The sequence below is a fragment of the Anser brachyrhynchus genome, assembly GCF_964034855.1.
Source record: "Anser brachyrhynchus genome assembly, chromosome: 17".
NCBI lineage: Eukaryota > Metazoa > Chordata > Aves > Anseriformes > Anatidae > Anser > Anser brachyrhynchus.
Window position 1 is genome coordinate 205,665 of NC_137710.1, and position 23,841 is coordinate 229,505.

Consider the following 23,841-nt stretch of genomic DNA (forward strand, 5'->3'; position numbering starts at 1 on the left):
CGCACCGCAGCAGCAGGGAAGAGCCCGAGCTCGTCCGCCCGCGCCGCGCCGTGCTGTGCTCACCGCCGGGCCGGGCCGGGCCGGGCCGGGCCGCGCCGCTCTCGGGGTCGGACGGCACCGCCACAGCCCGAGCCCTTTCCAGGCCTTTCGCCCCGCTCGGGGAAGGCCAGCGCGGCACTATGGGAGCCGTAGTCCTGGGCGGCGGCCGCGCGGCACTATGGGAGCCGTAGTCCTGGGCGGCGGCCGCGCGGCACTATGGGAGCCGTAGTCCTGGGCGGCGGCCGCGCGGCACTATGGGAGCCGTAGTCCTGGGCGGCGGCCGCGCGGCACTATGGGAGCCGTAGTCCTGGGCGGCGGCCGCGGGGCGTGAGGTGCGGGGCGGCGCTGTGCCGTTGTGCCGTTGTGCCGTGGGGCAGCGCGGCGGCCGCCCGCGTCCGCCGCTGCTGGGATGGGGGCGTGCGGGAGGCGCCCTCCGTGCCCGGCAGCGGTACAGCCCCGGCCTCTCGAGGGGACGTGGAGACAGAGCCGCTTTTGTTCGCGGACTGCAGCCGGAACCGCCGGGCCGGGCGGGCCTCCCTGGCAGCAGCCAAATCCCAGTCAGATGAGGGGCTCAGCCGGCGGCTTTTCGCCAGCTCCGTGGTCTGTGGTTTCGGGGAAGAAGCTGGGGCTCTAGCTGTGAGCAGCAGGAGGTATGACGCGGAGGCACAAGGTAACTGCCTGTCGTTTTCCTTAGTAGCTGAGGTCTGTAGCTAACTGGTGACTGAAGGGTATGTTTTCTGCTCCGATGTAAATGAAGAAAATGGTATGAAATGTCTTACTGGGGAAACTTGCTGTTGTGAGCTACTTAACTGCTGTCGTGGCTTCGTAACACTTAATGGACGCTGGACGTTTCCATCCTAAGAAAGTCGTGACCTGTTGAGAAGAATCCCATTGGCTAGAGGTGGACCCAAAATTCTTTGTTTTCATACAACAACAGCTTCATCTCTTTGGCACCTTTTGTTCCTGTAGCGTAGTTTACTAAAAGTTTGCAAAGGAAATCTAATTCAGCCCATGGTAAGAATGGAGTACCAGCCCCTACTGAGAGGGTCTAGCATGCGCAGCAAGGTAAGCAGAACGTTCGTGGCCTCTGAGGATGGATCCTGCAGAAAGTTTTTAGCTTTAACAGTGATTCATGATTGTGACGTTTCCTTATTTTCACATTTATTTTTAGGTCATAATTAGGTTTGTAAAGTTTTGTATTGTCCTTAGACTGCAATCCGTGTCATAAAATGGAAGCTGTAAAAGCATGTTTTCTGATTCTTATGTTCTTATACTGAATGTTAAACTGTTTTTTGTTTGTGGCATATTTCTAAAATGAGGTGGAAGTGATAAGGCTGTTATCCATGCTCTAAGAAATCTGGGCTCAAACTCCAGTGTGACACAACCTGTGATGGCTAATGAGCAGACTGTTTTGGACAGGAAGAAAAATGGAGGTGTCAAAAAACCATATGATGTATGTTAATGATTCTGGGCTGGTGTCTCTCTCTCCCCCCCAGTGCTGTCTTCTCACTGTTTTAATGCTTACAATACAATGATATAGTAGGAATACTTTCTTGTAATTGTAAAATATAAATAATTTTTAATTATTCATCTGAGTAGAGCTTGAAGTTGTTCACAAAAAGTTTTAACCAGCTGTTTAGCAGATCAGGAACCTGAGGTGCAGGGAAGTGAAGTGGCTTGTTCAGGTCCAATGAGTCAATGGCAGAGTTAGGAATTAAATCCCTATGTTGCTGTTAAAACTATGTCAGTGCTACTGTGTTTTTGTAGCTCTCGGTCAGGATGATGTTATTTCTTGTTTTTTTTCAAGACACAGAAGTTGTGAGTTTAATTCTCATATGGAGTTATTGTGTCTTTTACACCAAACACACAGTCCTAAAATTCTTTCGTAAAAACCAGACACCATGAGCAGCATGGTGTGTGCAAAAAGCATTCACGCAGTTCATAACTGTTACAGTTATGAAGCGGTTGTGTATCCTACAGTTAGTCTGAAAACTTGTTGTGACTCTGAAGAATGCTAGTGATCATGGCCAAAGTCAGCGTGAAATGTTTTTCCTACTACGGATATTTGAGAGCTTATGTCATTTTCTAACCAAATACTTTCACTGCCTGAAAAAATATGTGGTTACATCACCGATTTTTGTCCTGGGTATTATATGCATGTGAGCTCAAGGGCCTATCTCTTTTCATACCCGACATTCTCTCTTGTTCTCTAGTTTCCCAGCTGGACCTTATTTCTGGCTGTTTGCGCTGTGGGAATTGGAGGGACCTTTCAGTATGGATATAATGTTTCCATTATCAATGCACCCACCCAGGTAAAATATTGTCTGTTTTGCAGTAATAGAGGTATCCTGTCTAACTGGACTAAGAGGACAAATACCCTTTGACTCTGTTGGCACTGGGATCCAAAGCAGTATGAAAGATTCCTGCTGATTTCCAGAAGGGTTTCGTGTGAATTTGTGAATACCTCTTATCCGAGGTATTCTGTGTCAGACAAAAGTGCCAAAAATCCCATATAAATAGCTCTGTTAAAATCTGCTTTAGAAGGATGAACAGAATAAATAAGATAAATAAGTAACATTTTCTGGTTACACCTGTGACTAATGTAGGCCAGAATACTCAGGGTAGTTACAGCAGTCCATCACAAAGTAGCTTACTGAGAAAGGCCACCTTAGAGAGGCAAAAATGTTGCATCTGTAGTGTCTGAGTATCCATCACAGTTATTTTCACCCACTTGTTGTGAAATATGTAATATGCCAGAAATAGAGGGAGAGTCCGGGAAGGAAGTTTGTTCATCTGCGAAGTCTTTGTTTGCTGACTAAGAACAGGAGCCTCTGAGTACAGATATGTGTCAGTTCAAGAGTTTCTAAAGGCAAATTTTAGGATACCAAACATGTACAATGACTGTTTAAAAGTTTTGACACGTGAATACTGTAAGAAAGGAAGAAGAAAATTAGAGTTGCAGAAGGGCATACATAGAATGCTATACTTACATCATCATTCCTTTCTGCTACAGCATATTCACAGGTTCTTAAATGAAACCTGGATTAGTCGTTATCGCATGGAATTAAGTCCAGATTTGTTGACTTTTCTTTGGTCTGTCATTGCTTCTATATTTTCACTTGGAGGTCTGTGTGGAGCCCTTATTGGAGGCAGCATGGCAATTCGGCTAGGCAGGTGAGTTATATAGGCAGGCAGACATGTTTTCTTTTCCTACCTTTTCACTGGGATGTAAAGGAAATCAATTGGAAGTGGGAGTGGGAAACAATGTACATTAGGTGACTATAAATGTTTTTCACTTCAAAGAGCTTTCTAGCAGAGTTTTACATTTTGTTCCAACGTGACTTAAAAGATGAGCCAGAATTAAAGCTTTCCAGTCCAGTCTTTCCATTACATTTATTGAAATCTCAGCAAGAGTATGGAAATACTGTATGAAAACACAGGTCCCACATGCACACATTTGATAGTAAGGACATGCTGTGAACTCTGTAACGTTTCATAAACATTCCATATAGATGCAGCATGAATGGACAAAACCACACTCCTACCTTGTCAGGCATTTCTGTCTTGTGTTATCACAGAATCACAGAATTGCAGGGGTTGGAAGGGACCTCCCGAGATCATCGGGTCCAACCCCCCTGCCAGAGCAGGCTGCCCAGGGAGGCGTCCGGACGGGCCTTGAATATCTCCAGAGAAGGAGACTCCACAACCGCCCTGGGCAGCCTGTCCCAGTGCTCCGTCACCCTCACCGTGAAGAAGTTCTTTCGCATGTTGGTGCAGAACTTCCTGGGCTCCATTTTGTGGCCATTGCCCCTTGTCCTGTCCCCACTGAAAAGAGGTTGGCCAAATCCCACTGTCTCCTACACTTAAGATACTTGTAAACATTAATAAGATTCCCTCTCAGTCTTCTCTTCTTAAGGCTGAACAGGCACAGGTCTCTCAGCCTTTCCTCATAAGGAAAATTATGTTTATAAACTTAATAAGGATATAGGTTATTATGTTTAGACTTCATTTTTAATTATGAGTAAATAGTTGTATCAGATTTCCAGTGAATAGCATGTTTCATCATTACAAAGCCCATTTTTTCCCTATTGCCAAAAGGTAAAATATTTTTAAAAACCTGTTATTGCTAATTTCTGTATTGTTTTTTCCTCTTCAGGAAAGGAGCTCTTTTGATGAATAATATTATTGCAATACTGGCTGCCGTTTTAATGGGGATCAGTTTTCCTACTGGTTTGTTTGAGTTACTGATTGTTGGAAGATTTTTGATTGGGATAAATTCGGGTAAATGATTTCCTATTCCTACTTTCAATAAACTACAGTGAATAATAACTTATTGTTACTGGTGATTCTTTAAGTATTATGATACATCTTTGTACACTGCTTTGTAGATATGATGATAAAAATGTTCTGTTGTTTAATATGGAATCTGAAGGCAGGTAAATTCATAGAGAAATAAAAATAAGTCCAATTTTCTGCACGTTTTGGTTCAGTTACTCTTTTCAAAGCAAACTCTAGAGACTAAAAAGACTCTAGTCCTGTAATACTGACCTACTGTGATACGACGGGTTTGTAAAGGCATGGAGAACCATCTTTGGTGTGGTTGTAATAAGCTAGAATAAGAAAGTGTTTCATTAATGACTTCTCAGTATTATTCAATAAACAGACTATTGTAAAGGAACAAAATGTTCTTGAGCACAGAAATCCAGGGTATGTACTGCATAGCATATGCTTTGTGGAAAAAAACAACAAAGGTACAATCTCTTAATAGGAAAATGTTCTCCATTTACTTGCAGGTATTGGGATCTGTGTGCAACCTCTGTATATTGGGGAGGTTGCCCCAAAACATCTTAGAGGTGGCATGGCCATGGGTAGTTCCATCTTTCTGACTGGGGGGATTCTGACAGGACAAATAATTGGTTTGAGGTTAGAATTTTTTTTTTCTACTGTGCATTACTCACATTTAAATAACTGCAATTCCCTGCAGCTCCCTGCAAAACACTCATCGTAGCATTAGTGAATGACTTCATACAGAACATCCACCTGTAGGAAGATAACTGCTTTTATCTCCTCAGGGAATAATTCTCTGTGTAGGTGAGTCGAAACAGAACAGCACCAGTTAAACAAGCACATTTATGCCAAGTTCATATTTCTGCAGTTTCTTGCTGGTGACAAGGAAGTATAAAATAATTCGTAGAACAGGACTTGAGAACAAGTCCTTGAGAACAAGTTGAGGGCCTCTTAATTTTTGTATTGTAGCACAACTGCTATTTTTGTCCCTTGTGAGATCAGATGAGGTTGCTAGGGACTTTATCCAGTTGGTTCTTGAAAAATTCCAGGAATATAGACTACATAACCTCAAGATGAAAAGCCTCTTTCATGAAGTCTGCTAGTAACTTCCCCCTGCCCTAAGAGCTAGTACGCTGAGTAACAGCTACATTCTTATATTATCTGCATTCTTATTTTTTCTCTCCTCTCTGTCCCTCTACCAAAGCCCTTAAACTTTGTCCTTTTGTTCTTGTCCCTTTGTCTTTTGCCCTTTTGTCTTTATTGCCACCTTCTAAATTAACTGATTTTGCTGGATACTTTAGGTTTGAATAAAGTAGAATATAAACTTTAGACTGCATAACCTAAGGTCAATATTTAAAATGCAGTAAACTTTCTATTTTAACAAGTTCATATTGCCCACAACACGTCATCCTGCAGATTTTAACTGTATCAATTTTAATGATTCCTTTCTATGTAAATACACTTTCTCATTCGATCAACTTTGAATAGGAAGTGGGATCAGATGACCTTCTGTGTTCCCTTCTATGGCAAATTATTGTATGATTTTTCAAAAGCAGATGGAAGTGTTGGTTCTGACGTTAAAGTGAAGTCCTTAAGTTCTTACTTTGCTGTATCACTAGAAAACGCTGCCACAAGAAATCTGAAACTAATGCTTGGAACCAACACAGCAATAAGCAGTAGTAAAGCAGTGTTGCTTATTTATTCCCAAGTGAAACCTGATTTCAGAGTGGGTGGAAAATACTTTCTGAACCTCCTTCTGTTGAGGTTCACAAGACATAGGTAACTGGTTACAGGGAACAAACATCTTGCTTTCAGTAGTCTTCTGAACAGCTAATTACCTTTTTTTCCTTCTTTTTCCACACCTCTTCCAGGGAATTATTAGGTGGAGAAATGTATTGGCCTCTTTTGCTATCCAGCAGCTCTTTTCCAGCGTTTGCCCAACTTTTATTCCTGCCATGGTTTCCTGAAAGTCCCAGATATCTCCTTATTGACAGAGGTGATGAGCTGAGCTGTGCCAAAGGTAACTTACAGCGTAGATAATTTCTCTGCATCTTCAAAAGGGTACAATGAGTATACTGGGTTCCAGATTTTCCTCCTTTTCTTCTTCTTATCAACACAGCACAGTTACATTGCCTACTACCTTTTGGCTTTTTTTTTAAATTTATTTTTTATGTATTTTTTTATTTTTTTAGCTTTGAAGCGATTTCATGGCTCTTTGCAGTATCAAAGGGAGATGGAAGACATACAGCAGGAATGTTTTGCCTTAGATGGGGAGAAACCCAGGAAGCCCTGGCAACTATTCACTGATCGTGGTGTGAGATGGCAGCTCATTACTGTGATTGTCATGACTATGGGCCAGCAGCTCAGTGGGATAAATGCTGTAAGATTTCATACTTAAAAACAACTTAAGTAATTATTTAACTTCCATTTATTTTTCAGCCTTTTCTTAAAATGAGGATCCCACGTAGAGAATCTCAGAGAAATGGGATGAGAAGGAACACCTGTCTTATTCATGTTTATTAAATTGAAACACATTTCTGTTCTTTTTTGTTTTTTTTTTTTTTTCATTTCCATGTTTTTGGTATGTAAATTGCTTTGAAGAATGACCTTAATTTTTGTGTTTACATCTTTATTCTTCTGAAAAAAGTAAATAAAGGTAGATTAGCTTATCCCATGATATGTAGCTTAAGAATGATGAAACATTATATTTAGTAAGTTGAATAATTATATTTACTTTTATGATAGCAATATATTTACCTAGATGCTAATTTAACAGGTTCTTCTTGCTGTTTAGATCATATTAAAAAGTCACAATATAAAATATATTCAGGAGTATGTTAGTATGAACTTGACCTTGTCTCCAACTGACAATTTATCTATTGGGAATGCTCAATTCTTTTATTCCTTTTTCTTTTCTTCCTCCTTTTGTAGATTTATTTCTATGCAACTTACATTTTTGAACAAGCTGGGATCTCAGCAGAAAAAATCCCATATGTGACACTTGGCACTGGAGCTTGTGAATGTCTCACAGCCCTCACCTGTGTATGTACCAATTTCTTCTACCTTCTAGCATAAAGAATAACAATGCTTGAAGAACAACTTTGGTAAATATGAGCTCGGTATAGTAATAAAATATTATGTCTTACCCATAGGGTTTACTGATCGACTACGTGGGAAGAAGATATCTTATCATCGGGGGATACCTCCTTATGATCCTTTGGAGCATTGTTTTAACATTCTCTCTGACTTACCAGGTGTAAAGAAGGACTCATTTATATTACATGATATAACTATAAGTGAGTGAAAATCTGTGATACTCAAAAGAAGCTGGTACATGAGAGCTGCACAGATTTAGGCATCAGTGTAAAAAAATCACAATTGAAAGATTTGATTGATTCTCCCGCTGTATTTCCGTAAAATAAGAGAAAGCTCTCAGATAAGATTTGATCCTGTACTTGTTTTAAAATTGAAATTGAGTTTAATGCTGAGGAGAGAAAAAAAAAGCAGTGACAAAACAGTGTTTATTCTATCTTTTAAAGTAATTTTAGGATGGAATACTAGATAGTGATGATATTAAGCATCAGAGTCCACTTCACTTACTAGTAAAGCAAAATAAAAATATTGTAAGGATGTTGAAATTCAAAAGATGCTTAAATCCATTAAATGTAAATTCACGAAAACAGTGTAAACTCAAGATATTCATAGTACCTTAAATTAACCATATGAAGACAACCTCCTGCCTCACGTTTTGATGTGGTATAAAGAGATGCATTGTTAATTGTTCTATATACTATATCAGCTCAAATAAGGTAGTCCCACAAATCTCCTGAAATTAATGTTTAGAAGAAATCTGTCTTGTGCAGACCATACTGTACTATGTATTTACCACGCAATGTTAAGGGCCCCATTGTTACCTTTAGGTAATCCAAGCAAGGTGATGCAGGTGTAGCAAGCAACTCAATTCACTCAGTATTTGGTTGCCTGATAAATCCTTATCTGACAAAGGGAGAATTAAAGAGCTACAGTCCTTTCTCTGTCTACCCCCTCAATTTCAGGATCTGCCTTTAAACAGGAAAATCTTGCGCAGTCACATTTCAGGTCTGATGAGGGACAGTACGGTTAAGGGCTGCACAGACTGGCAAGCAGGCCACAGAAGAAGCATCTATGTAATTTCCGAGGTTGGAGTAAATTAAGCTGCTACGCCAGGCAAAAGAAAAAAAAAAAAGGTCAGGTTGTAGTCAGAGGCCTAGATTTAATCGTTTTATTCTAGCTTTTGTAAATTTCTGGGTTTGCTTTTGAATAATGACATTTCAAGCTTAGGTTTGGACTATCTAACACACCTAGTTTCATATGCATGTATTTAGTAATCCTAACATTTCTTTACTGCGTTGTTGAACTTATGTATACATGTGATGAGAAAAATCTGTTTATGCTATGAAAGAGCTTAGTAATGATCCTATGGGTTAGCAAATCATTATAAAAACCAGAGTAAACACTGACAAAATGTTGAACTAGTAACAATATATAATAGTGACTTTTTATATTTGTGTACATTTTTAGTCTTAGAGGACTAATTATAAATCTCGACAGAAGTACTAGACACAATTGAAATGAACAATACTGACTTTCTCTGAAGCAGTACAAGTGCCTTAAGCAACCATGAATGACTTGGTCTTAGCTGAAATAAAATAGCTAAGAGATATGTAACTGTTAAGCTCAATTTTTAAACTGGATTATCAAAATTTAAACTAAAACTTCATTTTTTTCTGTTCCAGGAACTCTACTCATGGGTGCCTTATGTGAGCATGACATCTATATTTGCCTTCATACTGAGCTTTGGGTTGGGACCAGGTATCACACAGTAAAGAATGTTTTAAAGTGCTGAACCGTGTCTTGGAGGGTGGAGGGAGGAATGTCTGCAGCTCTGCTGTGTAAGCCAAGCAGTAGCTCTTTACTGTATGGCTGCTGATGCTCTCTGGTTAAGGAATGCAAGTGAGGCAGTCTTATCAAAATGGTATAGTTTCAGTCTATATAGCCTGAAACTGAGGCTTACAGTGCATTCTTGTCAGGGCCAGCTACACATGAGACAGGAGTCTTCGTTCTGGCCATAAATTCAGTCAAGTCATACAGGAAGCAAGGGAAAAAAAATGTTATGCTTTTTAAAGGAATTCTTGCTCCTTGGCAGTCGTGCTGAAAAAGGACTAATTCTTAGAAGAATGCTTACTATGTGGGCAGTAGATTCAGAAAGGTGCTGTTAAGAATACTATATTTTATTTTTAATAATAGAATGGGATCAACTAGTGGCATATTGAAAACCAACTCAATTTTTCTGGCATCAGAAGTACCCTGCAGACATTTACAATAACCCATTCTGTTTCTGAAACTCATTCCCCCCCAGGTGGCATAACAAATACCCTGACAGCTGAATTATTTATACAGTCTTCACGTCCTGCTGCTTACATGATAGGAGGGACTATTAGTTGGATTAGTTTCTTCACAATCGGAATGCTCTTTCCCTTTATAGTGGTAAGTTTGCATAACACATTTTCCTAATTGCCTAACCTCCCACTATCTCCTCTCTCAGGTTCCATCAAACTGCTTTTTCTTATACAATAACACCTAAACATAAGATAAATACAAACCCTCATCTGAGCCTAACTAGATTCAGTCTCTCTTAAAGGTATTGTTTTATTTTTGTTTGTTAATATCTAAAATTGTTAAGTTAAAAAAAAAAATGCATGAGAGGTTTGGATTAAGAAACAAAAAACAGAAGGTATCAAAACCAGAAAAATTTAAGCAGATACTGAGATTCAAATAAAACATTTCTTGATAGTTCCCTGTGGTTTTATGTTGGAGTAGAAATAGTACTTGGGGCTAATGGTTTGTATCTTCTTTGAGAGCCCACTAAACTTACATACAGAGAATTCTGTGATCAGAAAAATTGTTAGGAAAAAAAGATATAGACTTTTATTTCTAGACTAACATTTCGGTTTAGCACTTAAGAGCAAAACATGCATGAAGAGCATGCAGCAGAGTATCTATATCAACTGGATAATCTTTTCTTCTTGGTAGAACTCTGCTTCTGAACAAGAGGTATTTATTTTTCATACACGGCACTACAAATTTTCATTCATAAAAAATGTTATGAACCTAAAATATTAGCTAAATGTTACCAACTTAAAATATCTAAATTCATGAATTTTTTATTTTAGCAAATGCTGACTTGCCATTACATTATACACGATTCATATCATGTATGGTTTGATTTTATTAAAAATAATGTTATTTCACACTAATTCTGTGCATGCATTAACACATGCGTGTTTAAACAGTGTATATGGAATATGTATACGTATATATATATATATATGGAATAATGGAAACAAAGCATTTTGTTTTCCAACCCCCCCCCCCCCCCGTCGTACTTGAAATATGTTGCAATCAAATAAATACGATTTATTTTCAGAAAGGACTGAAGCAGTATTGTTTTCTGGTGTTCTTACTGGAGTGCTCCTTAGTTGCTGCTTTCATCTTCCTCGTAATTCCTGAGACAAAAAACAAGTCTTTTCTGGAAATCAAAAAGGAATTTCACAAGCTTAATTTTGGAGGAAAAAACAAAGAAAAGGAAACAGAACTTTATGAAAGAAGACAACTCCATGATGAATTTTAAATCTGTGTAATTCCACAGCTGTTATAAAACTACTTCAATGAGAATTATGAATGCTGTCCTCTGAATTAGCGATGCAATGCGATGAACAAGTAGTTTATTACTTCCTCCTGTATATTTAGAGGAAGCTTAATTAAAAGGCGAGTTAATCTTCTGAAATGCTGTAAAAACAGATACTGATGAAGCACTATTAAAACATTATATACGAAGAGTCAATGTTTAGTTACAACTTGATGTTGTAAGAAATGCTGGTGGAGGTTGATAAATGAATTCCACTCCTCCTGCCTCCAGCAGACTTCGTCAGACAGGCAATACAAATCAGTAGCTCTTCTTTTATTTCTAATACCCCTCCTCAGATTCAGTTATCAAGCATATGTTAATGCTTTACTGAATAAAGCATACCTAGTATTCTGAGGCATTAAAACCCAAACATGAACTTCTGTGAAACCGATATTTGAAGAATTCTAGTCAATTTATTAACTTGAGGTATTTAGTTGCTGTTTTTCATTTAAATAATTTCTTTGAAAGATTTAAGGAGATTCCTCCTCTAGTCCTATTGCTGTAAGCGTAAAAAGACACAGGCATTCTATAGCAAAGAAGTAAAGGCAGGACAGCACCTATGTGAATTTTTCTTATATTATCTTAAGTAGTAATGATGTTTATTACAAAGGTTTGTTTCTTAAAGGGTAATAATAAAAGTTTCTGGCACTTGAGTGGTTTTTTTTTTGTCCCCTCCCCCCCCCCCCCAACATAGGGGGAAAATTCAACATTTTAAGCTGTGCAACAGGGTAAAACCTCTTCTAATTTTTGAAGGTCATTTCCTGGCAGATTAAGTTCAACAACACAAAAAGCACAAAGTAAAAAAGAGGACAGATGATTTAAATATATATATATATTTTTCACCTTTGAAGATTTTTCCAAGATGGTTGGATAGAACACATACAATGAGACTAAGAAAAGAGCTTGACGGGCCTGCTGAATGAGCTTTCTGTTTAATCTTCATTATTTCATGACGGACTTTTCCTCAACTTAAAATAAACTCTTCACATTTTAATAATCGAAAGAAGTCTTAATTGCATACTGTGTTTATGTGTGTCTCTCTGAAAATCATTTCTATACCTGTAACTCTGCTAGGACAGTAGTGTTAACTTACTCAATTACAGCTTTTCTGGCTGTAAACATTTCCTGCTTCCATCTTTACTTAAATAAGTGCTACAGTAAGCACTGAATTTCTTCTGTCTTCCTTCTCTCAGAATTAAAACTTTTAAGAAAAATGTAGGAGACAAACACCATTTTTCTGATTTTTGGTTACTAAATCAGATGTTTAATTGAAAATAACGTTAACTCTTAATGGTAAAGGAGGCAGTATCAGGAAGGCATCTTCTTGTTCTTTAGTTTATCCTCTAAGTTTGCAAAATATTTCATTTTGGCTAGAAGCTTCTTAGCTTCTTGAAGATCATCTGAAATGAAATAAAAAATTACTAATTTACAGAGGGAGGACTGAGTTTTCATTTTCAAAATGGATCTCAAGATTTCATTGACAGCAATTGTATCAGAACTAAGAACTGCAAAAGCTGTGAGAACCCCTATACTATTAAAAACATGGTGTCTGTTATTTCCATCTTTGAAGGTTTTGGAACACCTTAATTGAGATGTTCCACAAAACATGTAAGAATATACAACTGAGAAAGAAAATGTGACTTTTCTGTAAAGCGGCTATAGTATTGATGTAGCCACTGAGGAATTTTAAGTATATAGACCATACAGACGTTTCAGGAATGGGGGAATGTATATAATTAGACCAACTACCATCACTGACACATGCAAGATTCATAGCACTCTGATACAGACAAGGGCAATTCCAAACTGATATTGAAACAATTGTTCCTTAACTGAACAAGTAATTGGAGGGGAAAGATGGTTTATCACCTCCTGACAAGGATAGATAAAGTCCTTAAATCTCACAGTACAAAGAATGGCCTATTATGAAGTTATAATTCTTCATGTGCAGGCCTAGCTGCTACTACTTTTCATTTGATATTTTACGATTGCAGCACACACTACATAAACCAACAGTACAAGAACTCTGAGACCTAGGAGAGAAATAAGAAGACTTCTTCCCAGTGTAAAAATCTTGTCTGAAATGATTCAAGCTCCTGCCCATTAATTGGTTGTGGAATAAAGTTACATTGATCATTGCGCAGGAAGGCCCTAATACTAAATGGGGCATCGCATCTTGTCTTGCTATACGGCTTCACTGCTAGGCAGCCTGGACTTCCACTGCAAAGAAAAGCATCGACTATTTTGTTGACAGCTTCAAGTCCGCAGAACAAGATCTCCCCAAATTCAAGTTTGAAATGTCAAATAGGCCATAAATTTGAATGAGAAAAGAGTCTGTCCTTCCCAGTATTAGGAAAAACAAACAAACAAAAATTCTTAACGAACGTGCTCTTGTTTAAAGTGATCATTTTGACGTGACTCGAATTAACTGAGACTAAAAAAGAAAAAAAGAGTTCAAATACAAATGTGAGGTCCTGAGTTTCCTGAATCAAAAGAAAGGTCACGCTTAGAAGTATATATTTTAAATATCCAACAGGAACAATTGTTTATACAGTATTACTGTTCCGTAGTTCAGAAAATGTTTGCAAAAGGCGAACATGGCGTTTCTTAAGCATTTATAACATATAGATAGCGACTAAATACTTGATTAAAATAGCTACCTCTTTCAAAAGCTGTGGTCACCTCTTTGGTCAATTCTTCTCGTTTCACTGTAAAACAAATTATTTTATTCAGATTTTGTCACATGCTCAGTATATTTAATACCAACGCATTCTGACTGTGGTGGGAAACAATTACTAGTATCATAGTCTTTTAGGAGACAAGAGGGCTTCCCATATTATTGCTGTCAATTATTTTTATTATCATTTCAAACATACTCCTTTATTTAGACAGGTTTACAGACAGCAATGCCTCACTCAATGTGTTCACTAGCTTCCCAGAAATCTACCTACTATTAAATTGCTTCTTTTCTACTTAGTTTTTATTCTAGTTATTACTTTTGGCATGCTCTTGTTATTGCAAAGAATTAAACATACCAAGAAACTCAATGTTTTGGTTATCATCAACAATATAAACAAGAAAGTTGCTTGTATAAAGACAATAATCACTTAATATAATTTTTGCTAAGTTGAAGAAGATGAAAGTAATAAAGTGCCTGAATAAATTAAGAAATTATTTAATGTGTTCAGTCAGGTATTTTAATAAACTTTATTTTGAGTGGTTCTTTCCTTTCGAGCAATCTACTTGCCCTGATCTGGTGGAGGTTGAATGAGAAGTTTCTTTTTATAGTCAATATATATACCTATTTTGTCATCAGAATAGGTACTGTTATTTAGATTTTCCTGTGCCAGATTTGATTTTAAGTGGCATAAATTGGTAAAGACAACATTTTTATTTGGGGAAAAATAAAAGCTCTTGCAGCAAGTCAGTTCAAGACTTAATAGAATTTAATGATAGTGGTACTAAAATAAACAAACTGAATAAGTTAAGAAATCTTCAGACACTTCCATATTACACAAGATACGGGATTATAAATTCATTCTGTACAAAACCATCAGATCTCAACCCACCTTTAATTAAAGTTTCAGTTTCTTCAAGGATATCCTCATTTTTAGACTCTGCTAATTTCTCATTGATTTCCATTATTTCCATGAGAAACTCTGAATCGGCATCACAGTCTGTCTCTTGTGCTGGTTCTACTCCATTCAGCTCCAGCTGGTGGAGAAAAGGGGAATTTAGAAACACATTCTCACATTTATTTCAGCGTGAAAGATTTTCTTGAATATTAAGTCTTTTAGTAAGGCTTGCTCAGATTCTTATCTGATAAATTTCTGTTTTTTAAGCTTATTCCATGAAATCTTCACAAAGCTGGGGCAGTCTTACAATTAACTCCATAGGTGCTCCATAAAAATCAGCAGTTAACTAAATCAGGAAAATATAACAAAGACTGCCAAAGGCCAAAGCAGGTAACAAATAACCACGAAGCAGGAAATAGAGGTTATAATAATCACTAATACGTTAAACAAAATAGCGGGAAGGATGATTAGCTTTTACACAAGCTTCTTTTAAATCCATGGTAATCCTGTTTCTTCTTCAGGGGAACACAAATTAGCACGTGAACGATGGTATCACAGGAATTTTATAAGATTGATTCGTTGCATTACCATTATGACTAGTTACAGGTGCATTGATAAAACACGTAATGGACTCCTTACTAGATAGAGGCCGCGGCTGAGAGGATTCAGGAGGGTTTGATAGGCCTTGTTAACCAAGGAAGAGTGTTGCTCTGAGTAGTGCTGTTCCTCCTGCAAATGGAAGGTAAATAACACTTGTTAACAAATTAGTAAGAAATGGCAAAATAGATTACCCTTTGTTGCCTGCATAGAAACAATGCTCCCACAACAACAAATGCACGTAAAATAGAAAGTTGATTTTTAACGGAAATAAAAAGAATGGGGAGAGAACTATCTAGAGCTGTAAGCTTCGTCACGTCACGTAATGAAGATCACAAGAACCTCAGCAGCGCCTTCTCACCGCCCTCCGCAACATGTCCGTTGGCAGAAGCCTCTTCTAAGTTCCATGGGAACTAAACCTGGAAGTCCCCAAGCACAAGGCTGGGAGGGCCTCCACGCGTTCCGTTTTGCCGCGCAGCCGCCTCGTCACCCCGGCAGCGGCGGCCCCGGCCCCTTCCCGCGGCGCCCGGCCAGCCGTGCCGCCAGGCCCCGGCGCGGCGCCGAGGGGGGGCCGGGCGCGGGGGCTGAGGGCGGCCGGCGCTGAGGCGGGCGACGCGGCGCGGCCCGCCGGGCACTCACCGGCGGCCTCTGGCCGAAGCGGTCAGGGTGGAGGGCGCGCTGCAGGCTCCGAAAGCGCCGCTGCAGCCGCTGCACGTCGAGGCGGAAGGAGCGGTCACTGCGGGCGACAGAAGGCGGCGTGAGGCCCGCGGCCGGCCGCGCCCCCGGCCGCCCCGCCGGCACTCACCAGTCCATGAGGCGGAAGAGGTCGGGACGAGGCCCCGGCGGCTGCAGGGCCCGGCAGCCGGGGCAGAAGTGAGGCAGTCCCTCGGCGCTGGGGAGGGCGCCGCCGCAGCTCCAACACCGCGGGGCCGGGGGAGAGGCCGGCCCGACGCAGCGAGGCCGCAGGGCCGCCTCGGAAACGCGGAGCGCCCACCGCGCCCCGCCGAGGTGCTGCCGCAGCGCCGCCTGCATCCCTGCGGACTACGGCTCCCGGCGGCCCCGCGCGCCCGGCCGGGCCCCCATTGGCCCAGTTCGTAGCGAGCTGCTGGCGGGGCGCGCGCGCGCTGGGGCAGGCGGCGGGGAGGCGGCGGGGAGGCCGCGCCACTCGGGAGCGCGGCGCCGGGCGCGTCCGGCCCCGGCCGCCGCCGCCCTTCCCGGGAGGTTCGTGCGGGGCCCTCGGCCGCGCCGGTGGGGCTGCGGCGCTCGCGCGGGGCCGCCGGGGCGCGGCCTTGGGGCCGGAGGCCGCCCCCCACCCCTCCGCTCTGGGCTCCCGGGGGCTCCGCGGCGCCCGGCCCGGCCCTGCCCCGGTGCGGCGGGGGCGGGGGTAGAGGGGGGTGCGGGCGCTGCCGGGTCCGCGCCCCGGGGCTGCGCGGCGGCTGCTGGGCCGCGTCCCGCGGGCCCCGTCTGGCGCCGGAGCGTCCCGGGCCCCCCGAGGCGGCCGCTGCTGGGCGGCTCGGGCTCCGGCTGCGGCTCCGGCTGCGGCTCCGGCTGCGGCTCCGGCTGCGGCTCCGGCTGCGGCTCCGGCTGCGGCTCGCTCCTTCCCGCTGCTCGGCCGCCCTGCGGTGGAGCCGCCGAGGGGCGTTCGGCGCAGCAGCAGCGCGCTGCCGGGAGCGGGCTGGCTGTGCTCGGGCCTCTGGGCCTTGCCGCTGCGTCCGGACGCCGGGGTGTGCACGCAAAAAGCAGCCGGGACGGTGCTGGGTTTTTATGAGCAAAGTAGCGCGTCGGTAAGGGGGCTGGTTTGTGTGCTAGCTGAATTACGTGTTAAGCTGGATGGCAACCGGCTTAAAAGCAAACGAACAAATAAGCCCCAAGATACACTAATAAATACACCGAGACGGCAGGCCGACAGGTTAGCACAAGTGACCTCAGATGATGGAAGCATCTTTGGGGAGATTAGCGGGCAGTGTAACGGCCCCTTTGTGCGATTAAACGGATGCTGTTGGAGAACGCTGGCTAAAGGCAAGCTGGCTGGCGGGTTGTGCTTCCTCAGCGGGGAGGAAGGCGGCCCGCCACTCTAAATCCCAAGGGTAGCAGGGCAGGGAGATGACATTGCTGTCTCTAACGGCAGCTTCTAGGGGTGTGCGGTGTATCTTCGAGTCTGACAGAGTTTTGTACATAAACATTTTATACATTATGTATAGGTGTGACTGTTCGGTGAATAAAATCATTGAATAGAACCTGTTTGAAAGATAGGTGTGAAAACTTGTAAGTTATAACCTATATTAAAGGAATACTCAGCCAAGACACCAAGTAGGCTTGCCTGTGGGATAAATCTGCTGAGTGCCTTCCATGTTAGCTACTTTTGCTATATAGATAATGTTTTTCCTTTTTAATTTTTTTTTCCTGTGTTTGGGGAACTGTAATGGTTACTGCTTTGTTGGGGAGTGCTTTGTCAGAAACTGTTGCCCAAGCATTCGTGAAATCAAGGGAGTTCTGAAGACCTTAAGCGAAAATCTGGGAATAAGATTTAACTGCTTTAGAACCGGTAGAGGGAGCACCACATACTTTTTTTACAACAAAAAGTCATTGCACATTTTGGGGGGGATTTAAACATATGCAAACACACATGCAAACTTTGGTTGAGAGTCTTATTTGAAGACCGGAAATAGATTTCTATGATAATGGGACTGTATGTGAAAGTTTGTCAATTTTACTTTGCTGTAGTAAGCGCTTTTTTAAATGTTCTCTTTGAAGCCAACATGTCTCGAGAGACTGGAAACGAAGTGCAGCAGTCTCAAGGTGCCCAACAGTCACAGAGTGGTACCAGTTCCTCTTCCAGTGCATCACAGAGTGCTAGCCAGTCATCCTCAAGTTCTGGGACCCTCAGTTCTTTGGACACCGTTCCCACTCAGGAGCTTCCATCAATCCCTGAGGATCAGGAACCTGAAGAGCTTGTTCCTCAGCCTTGGGGTCGACTCTTTGCACTTGGAAAAGGTTTCAGCAATTGTGGTATGTAACTACTATAATACATCTCCCGGTTTTTTTGTAGCACCTTAAAAAAAAGTTATGAGCAGCTTGGTAGGGAGCAGTGTCATCTTCAGATTACGTACAACCAAATTTAAGTACAAGCGTGCAACTTCTGCAGTAATTCTGTGTTCCATGCTACATCCCAAAGTTTACACTGAGTACCTAGATACACAGTTTCCATAGACTTGGAGGAGATTTTAGAGGAATTCTGGGGTATTCGTGTTCTTTGCTACTTGCTTAGTTTTTCCATTTCATACTTCTTGTTTATACATCATATGAGTCTCTAGGTATTGATGAAGGTGAATGGAAAACTATACTATTAATACAGAGAATAAAATTACACTGTGGCAAAATGTAAGGTATTGACAGTACATAGTGTTTTGTCTGAATTAAGACAAGTAAACATGAAGAAACCTGTCTTTGTTATCCTCCTTAGTACTGTTTGACATGATTCTATAGTGCAATAGTTAGTAACTTCCTGGAATTCTGTGTTCTCTCTCCAATTTGCATGCCCTTTCTCTGCAGATTGCGTGAATGATGAGTACTGGTTTGGAAGAGACAAAAGCTGTGATTATAGTTTTTCAAAGCTAGGATTATCTGAGACTGGCTTCTACCAAAACTATAGCAAGAAGCACTTCCGAATTTTTAGGGTAGGTGCTAAAAAGGTTTAACTGTCTTTCTCCATGTTGGCAGGGATTGACTTTGGCAGGGCTCCTAATGAAATCAAAATTTACATACCTTCCTTCAATGTGGATTGCTTTAATAAGACACTTGGCAATGCTCCATTACCAGGTTTATGAAATAACCTTAGCCTGATTTTCTGAGCCAACAATAGTAAATTTCTACAGTCTGTCATGTCATTACTTTAAAGTTCTTTTTTTCCTTTTGCTACCTACCTGATTTTTTTTCTCTCATAGGAAATGGGTCCAAAAAATTCCTATGTTGCCTATATTGAAGATCACAGTGCAAATGGAACTTTCATTAATAGAGAGCTCATTGGAAAAGGGAAGAGACTTCCGCTGACCCACAACTCTGAAATTGCACTGTCTATTCAGACTAATAAGGGTAAAATATACTGTAAAACATGTAGATTCCTCCTGTGTTGACCAAGAGGTCCTTTCTACAATAATTTGAATATATTCTTTGCAAGTTGAGCTTCTTTGTGAATACTGTACAGCTAAAATAACAGCTGAGAACATAGCTATGAATTGATGTTTCTGAACTCGCATAAAATTCTCCATATCCACCTCAATCCTAACAAAAAAATAAGAAAAAAAAAATAAAAGAAGCTGCATCAGGAACCACCTTACCAGAGTATAAACTTTTATAGTTGTTTTTCTATTTTTGTAACTCCTTCAGTAGCTCTGTATGTGTTGCGGGAGGGACAGGGGAAATAAACTATTCAAGGGAAGAGAGGAAAAAACAGGAAATTACCAGATTTTGCGTAGTAGTAATAATAATAATTTAAACAAAACAAAACTCTTAAAAATTAGGAGGGTTTAGGGCTTGTTTCTTTGCTTTTGCTTTCTCAGTAAAAAGCCTTCACTGAAGCTGACACGGTTGGCTATTTTGTCCTTAAATGTTGTGTTAATTGATTAAGCAGTGTTGTGAAGCTTATACCAAAGATACCATTTTTCAGTAATGAGAGCACCTTGTTTAACCCATTGCTGGTGTAATTTATAGCATCAGTTAACTTTTTTAATATATATTTTTAATTTTCTAATCTTTTAATATTTGTTTTGCTTCTAGCAGGCAGCATTTGCTTAGTTATGTTGTTGACTATAAAAGCTCAGGAAGTGTAGTTATTCATTATAGCTATTTTGAAGTTAATAACAGGAAAATGATCTCCACTCATCTTCCTAGTGTTTGTATTTTCTGATCTTATGGTGGATGATCAGTTGGTGTTTCCTAGAGAATTCAGAGAGAAATATATCATGTCAAAGACTTTGGGAAGGTAAGCATATTTTCAGCAATATGAAGTGCTAATTTTGTTACCGTTTTCAGTACCTTGTGCTAGAATTATTACCAATGTTAACTGAGCTGCTGTTTTAGTTTTTATAATCCTACAAATATTCAAAGTGTTTTACAGGGTCATAAGAGTCATCAGGTACCATTCCTGATGTTTTTATATTTTGACTGTTACATGCAGCAAATCAATTCGATAACTATTGAAATACTTTAACTGAGATTTCTGGGGTCAGTACAAGGATATCTGGGACCAAATTAATAGCTTGTGATAAGTGGTTTAATTATTGTTGTGGAGTGTTAATGAAAATGAAACTTCCTATTCTTTTGTTCTTGCCACTTTGTACCACTTAAAATCTAGCACAAATATCTAACTGAGAATCTCTTTGGCAGGAAACGTTTTAACTGCTATGAATCAGTGAGACTTGGTCCTACAGACAAATGCTTTTCTGGCTGCAGTTAAAAGTATTTTGTTGATTAACAACTGGTGTGTAAGTTAAGAAAGACCATGAATCAGTATATTTCCTTAATCGCTTCACTTTATGTGAATGGTCTAAAGCTGATACTTAGAACATACTTTGTTTACCCCAGAGGTAAGGGTGTCTCTCTGAAATAGGTTCAGCCTAAAACACTTTATGGCACACTGCATTTATTAAGACCAGAGTACTGAGAATGCTGATGAATGCAGTATTTGTACTTGTGTGTTTAGAAATAGAAGATGCTTTAAAGCAGTAGATTATGTGATTACTGAATTAATTGCTCAAGAATTCAAAGTAACATTTTTTTCTGTCTTACAACTATGTGCCTATTTTCTTTACATGCAGTAGTGTTTGTGTATATTTACATTTAAAAGGAGGAAACTGGGATCTGAAAACTTTGATTTTTAGTGTGAATTTTTTTCAGAAGAATACTGGAATAACGAGTGTTAATGATGAGCATCTTAGTAGTTACTTTAAAGCGTTATCTTAAAATATTCTGGTATGTCTCTTGCTTTATCTACTGTTTGCTTTGATGTACAGCATTTCTAAAATTTAGTTCTTTCAAAAATTCTACAAAATGACCTTTGGTTTTATTTTTAACGTCATCGATAGAAGTAGAAGGAGTTATTTCATTAAAGGCTAAGTAGCAGTAGTGACAATAAATCTGAAATGTGATAAACTGTTCCTTTATTTCTTCCCCAATTATAGCACACTATTCTTTCAAATTTAGACCATAAAGGCAAAATCCTTTCACTGGATTATAGCTCTGTTTCATCTGGTAAACAATGAAACAAGTTTCAAATAATAATAAAAACAAGTATGATAACATCTGTGTAAACCTGCTCTATACAACAGCTTAAATGGGGATTTTGGCTTTGTTCCTCTAGTTGGCTTGGGTTTACAACCTGCCAGTAATTGTGAAACCCAAGTTTTTCTTTAGAAGAGAACCAAGTTTGTAGATTGTTAGCAAGTTTTTTAATTTGTATATTCATGTTATCAATAATAGGAAGTAGGAGAAAGAGCTCTATGTCCAAATATAGCCTTCTACAACATCACTGTTGGAGTCTTCAGGCTAACGACGAAAGCTATTTTCAGGAAAAAGGAGAGGCTATTTTAGATGTGGACAAATCTTTGTTTTGGCCATCAGTGAAGAATTCAGAAGAGAACAGTTAAGCAGAAACAAATCTGAGTGCAAAATACAAGGATTTCTTTCAGTGATAAAACTGCTGCTTATTAAAAATAAAAAGTACCTGTTTTTCACATTTGTACAGTCCTGTTCTGAGAGAACGCTCATTAAGTTCTACATTTGTGCAGGGGAAATGCCGTCACAGCTTCTGTTTGATATTCACTGGTACCCTTTGTACAAACAGATCAGTTGCTGTACGTATTTACTTCTGTGTTTTTGAATAGGGCCCTTGACATCACTCACTCCTTAAATATACTTCTTAACTATCGAATGCTTTCTGAGATAGTTTTGGACAACCTGTAATATTCAGAAGGTTGGAAAGTAGCAGCCTCCAATTGCGTGTAGCCTTGTTTAGGCAAATGCCTTCATTTCATTTGTCTATACTTGTTATGCCAATTTTGAAATGTATTTGTAAGTATTAACATAGCTGTGCTTCCATGGTAGTGGTGCCTGTGGAGAAGTCAAACTGGCATTTGAGAAGAGCACTTGTAACAAAGTTGCAGTAAAGATAATCAATAAACGGAAGTTTATGGCAAGTGGTATTAGAGAGGCAGTAAGTATTTATTTTTCTGTCTTTTGGCCATCTTGCAGTGAGCCTGGAATGCTTGGTAACCTTTCTCTCTGACTCCCCAGCTCTCTTCAATTAGAGGGTTTTCTGACTTAATGTCTTTTGTGTATCATTTCCAAATGCCTTTTGATCTTACAGAATATATACAATACTCTAGAAAATACTTGTTTTTATTCTTTGACCACATTTCGTTATTTTAGGACTGCTTGTTAATGTGGTATTACAAAGTGTGTGTGTTTGGGGGGGGGGGGGGGAGAGGGGGAGTCTTGTGGGGTGTATGTCCCAAAATATACCAGTAAGTTACATAGTTAGTGGAGTCTGACCAAAGATTTATAAGCTCTGCTAATTTTGTTGCATATTCCATCATAACACTCTTCAATAAAATTGCATGAAGCCTTTTGGGAAGGGCTTTTCATGTGTCTAGTCTTATAGCAGAAGCCTGAAACTTAAGGACAAGGCAAGTGGCTGTACTGTAACATGAGAGAGAGATCTGAGCAACTTCAAATCTATTACTCTAATGTTAATTTTATGTAAGGGTATAGGATGAACTTTTAAGAAAAAAATACAATTAGAGGTTGAAAGTGAACGGAAAAAGTTTCATAAACCCACAGCTGCACAACTTACATAAGTTAAAATAGGTTGGAGTAGCCTTATGAATTTCTTTGAGAAAAGAGACTTCAGTGTACAGATACAATATACAGAATCTGTTCAAACTGACAAAGAATTTCATAGGGTGCAGTATAGGAAGCTACTACTTAATTTGGAAAATACTTTTGCAAGGACAAAAATGCTAAGGTGGGAGGGTGTCTTGCTGAGGAAAGGGTGCTATGAGGCTTTAATAGGAGCAGAATTACAGGATGGAAGAGAAGTTACTGATGGAAGTTCAGAGGATTTGTCTTGAGGTTAGTCTTCCTTACTACTACATTTGGAGATGTACAAATGATGCCACAAATAGTGGGAATATGGTAATTCAGCTCTTTGGCACTGACTCAATCTACGTTGACAGAAAGGAAGATTGCAGTATTATGTATGAAGAACGGAAACTTCTGTATGCTGGAGTAGTAGGAGTTAGATAATGTTTAGTAGTGCAAGATTAAATACAAGATCAGTGACAATTTCTATCATCTACATTTGTGTTGGTTCATAGGAAGAGGTAGAGTTATTCTCAGATGAATTTATGATGTTAATCTGATTGAAAATTGCAAAATGCAATTTTGGAACATTTTAAAGATTAAGATACAGTGTTATGAGTTATATTTGTTAAGAAATGTCATTGTACAAAACAGAGATAGGACTGCATCTGCAATGTATACAGATTTGGTAATGTGTATTCAAAAACTATTGATCTGGTTTGGAAGAAGAGTAAAAAAGCCTGCTGGGTTGCTTTCATG

General features: G+C 40.1%; 3 protein-coding genes across 22 annotated transcripts in view; 2 read left to right on the top strand and 1 right to left on the bottom strand.

Annotated features, from left to right (window-relative positions):
- LOC308179190 (solute carrier family 2, facilitated glucose transporter member 11-like) lies at nt 1–11,706 on the top strand. 8 transcript variants are annotated; one of them, XM_080559002.1, is made up of 13 exons: nt 1–709; nt 1,359–1,492; nt 2,253–2,351; nt 3,053–3,213; nt 4,196–4,320; nt 4,833–4,962; nt 6,198–6,346; nt 6,519–6,706; nt 7,258–7,368; nt 7,479–7,580; nt 9,102–9,177; nt 9,725–9,852; nt 10,793–11,706. In XM_080559002.1, exons 2-13 carry the CDS (start codon nt 1,430–1,432, stop codon nt 10,994–10,996), a joined length of 1,536 nt encoding a protein of 511 aa, XP_080415128.1. In that variant the 5' UTR covers nt 1–709; nt 1,359–1,429; the 3' UTR covers nt 10,997–11,706. The 8 variants fall into 8 exon arrangements, with proteins under 8 accessions (XP_080415128.1, XP_080415129.1, XP_080415127.1 ...); XM_080559003.1 differs by having other exon boundaries at nt 1–689; XM_080559001.1 differs by having other exon boundaries at nt 1–1,492.
- On the bottom strand, nt 10,575–16,298 carry HSCB (HscB mitochondrial iron-sulfur cluster cochaperone). Of its 3 annotated transcripts, none has more exons than XM_080559016.1 (6): nt 16,031–16,298; nt 15,865–15,961; nt 15,268–15,357; nt 14,623–14,767; nt 13,714–13,761; nt 10,575–13,273 (listed from the first exon to the last, which is right to left on the bottom strand). In XM_080559016.1, the coding sequence occupies exons 1-6, from the start codon at nt 16,255–16,257 to the stop codon at nt 13,254–13,256; spliced, it is 627 nt and encodes a 208-aa protein (XP_080415142.1). In that variant the 5' UTR covers nt 16,258–16,298; the 3' UTR covers nt 10,575–13,253. The 3 variants fall into 3 exon arrangements, with proteins under 3 accessions (XP_080415142.1, XP_080415141.1, XP_080415140.1); XM_080559015.1 differs by having other exon boundaries at nt 10,575–10,894; nt 16,031–16,297; XM_080559014.1 differs by having other exon boundaries at nt 10,575–12,453; nt 16,031–16,296.
- The window catches only part of CHEK2 (checkpoint kinase 2), a 22,541-nt gene continuing 14,802 nt past the window's right edge, over nt 16,103–23,841 (top strand). For 2 of the 11 annotated variants that reach the window (XR_013940237.1, XM_080559000.1), the window contains exons 1-6: nt 16,314–16,446; nt 17,980–18,234; nt 18,778–18,902; nt 19,170–19,317; nt 20,116–20,206; nt 22,327–22,435. Coding sequence is in view for 1 of the 11 variants with exons in the window: in XM_080559000.1 (XP_080415126.1) it covers nt 17,985–18,234; nt 18,778–18,902; nt 19,170–19,317; nt 20,116–20,206; nt 22,327–22,435 (723 nt within the window). In the remaining 10 variants the exon portion in view is untranslated. Of the gene's footprint in view, nt 16,447–16,586; nt 18,235–18,777; nt 18,903–19,169; nt 19,318–20,115; nt 20,207–22,326; nt 22,436–23,841 lie in introns of those variants that run through there. The other 9 variants (XR_013940235.1, XR_013940236.1, XR_013940238.1 and 6 more) reach the window with 9 other exon arrangements.

Bases quoted from the DNA above. Each gene is read 5' to 3' on its own strand.
- HSCB (XM_080559014.1), bottom strand. From the start codon at position 16,257: ATGCAGGCGGCGCTGCGGCAGCACCTCGGCGGGGCGCGGTGGGCGCTC. The intron at 15,962-16,030 runs GTGAGTGCCGGC...TGTCGCCCGCAG, and splicing joins CTCTTCCGCCTCATGGACTG to TGACCGCTCCTTCCGCCTCG. The intron at 12,454-13,713 runs GTAGCTATTTTA...ATTTCATTTCAG, and splicing joins GACCACAGCTTTTGAAAGAG to ATGATCTTCAAGAAGCTAAG.
- LOC308179190 (XM_080559001.1), top strand. From the start codon at position 1,430: ATGGCTAATGAGCAGACTGTTTTGGACAGGAAGAAAAATGGAGGTGTC. The intron at 1,493-2,252 runs GTATGTTAATGA...CTTGTTCTCTAG, and splicing joins GTGTCAAAAAACCATATGAT to TTTCCCAGCTGGACCTTATT. The intron at 3,214-4,195 runs GTGAGTTATATA...TTTCCTCTTCAG, and splicing joins ATGGCAATTCGGCTAGGCAG to GAAAGGAGCTCTTTTGATGA.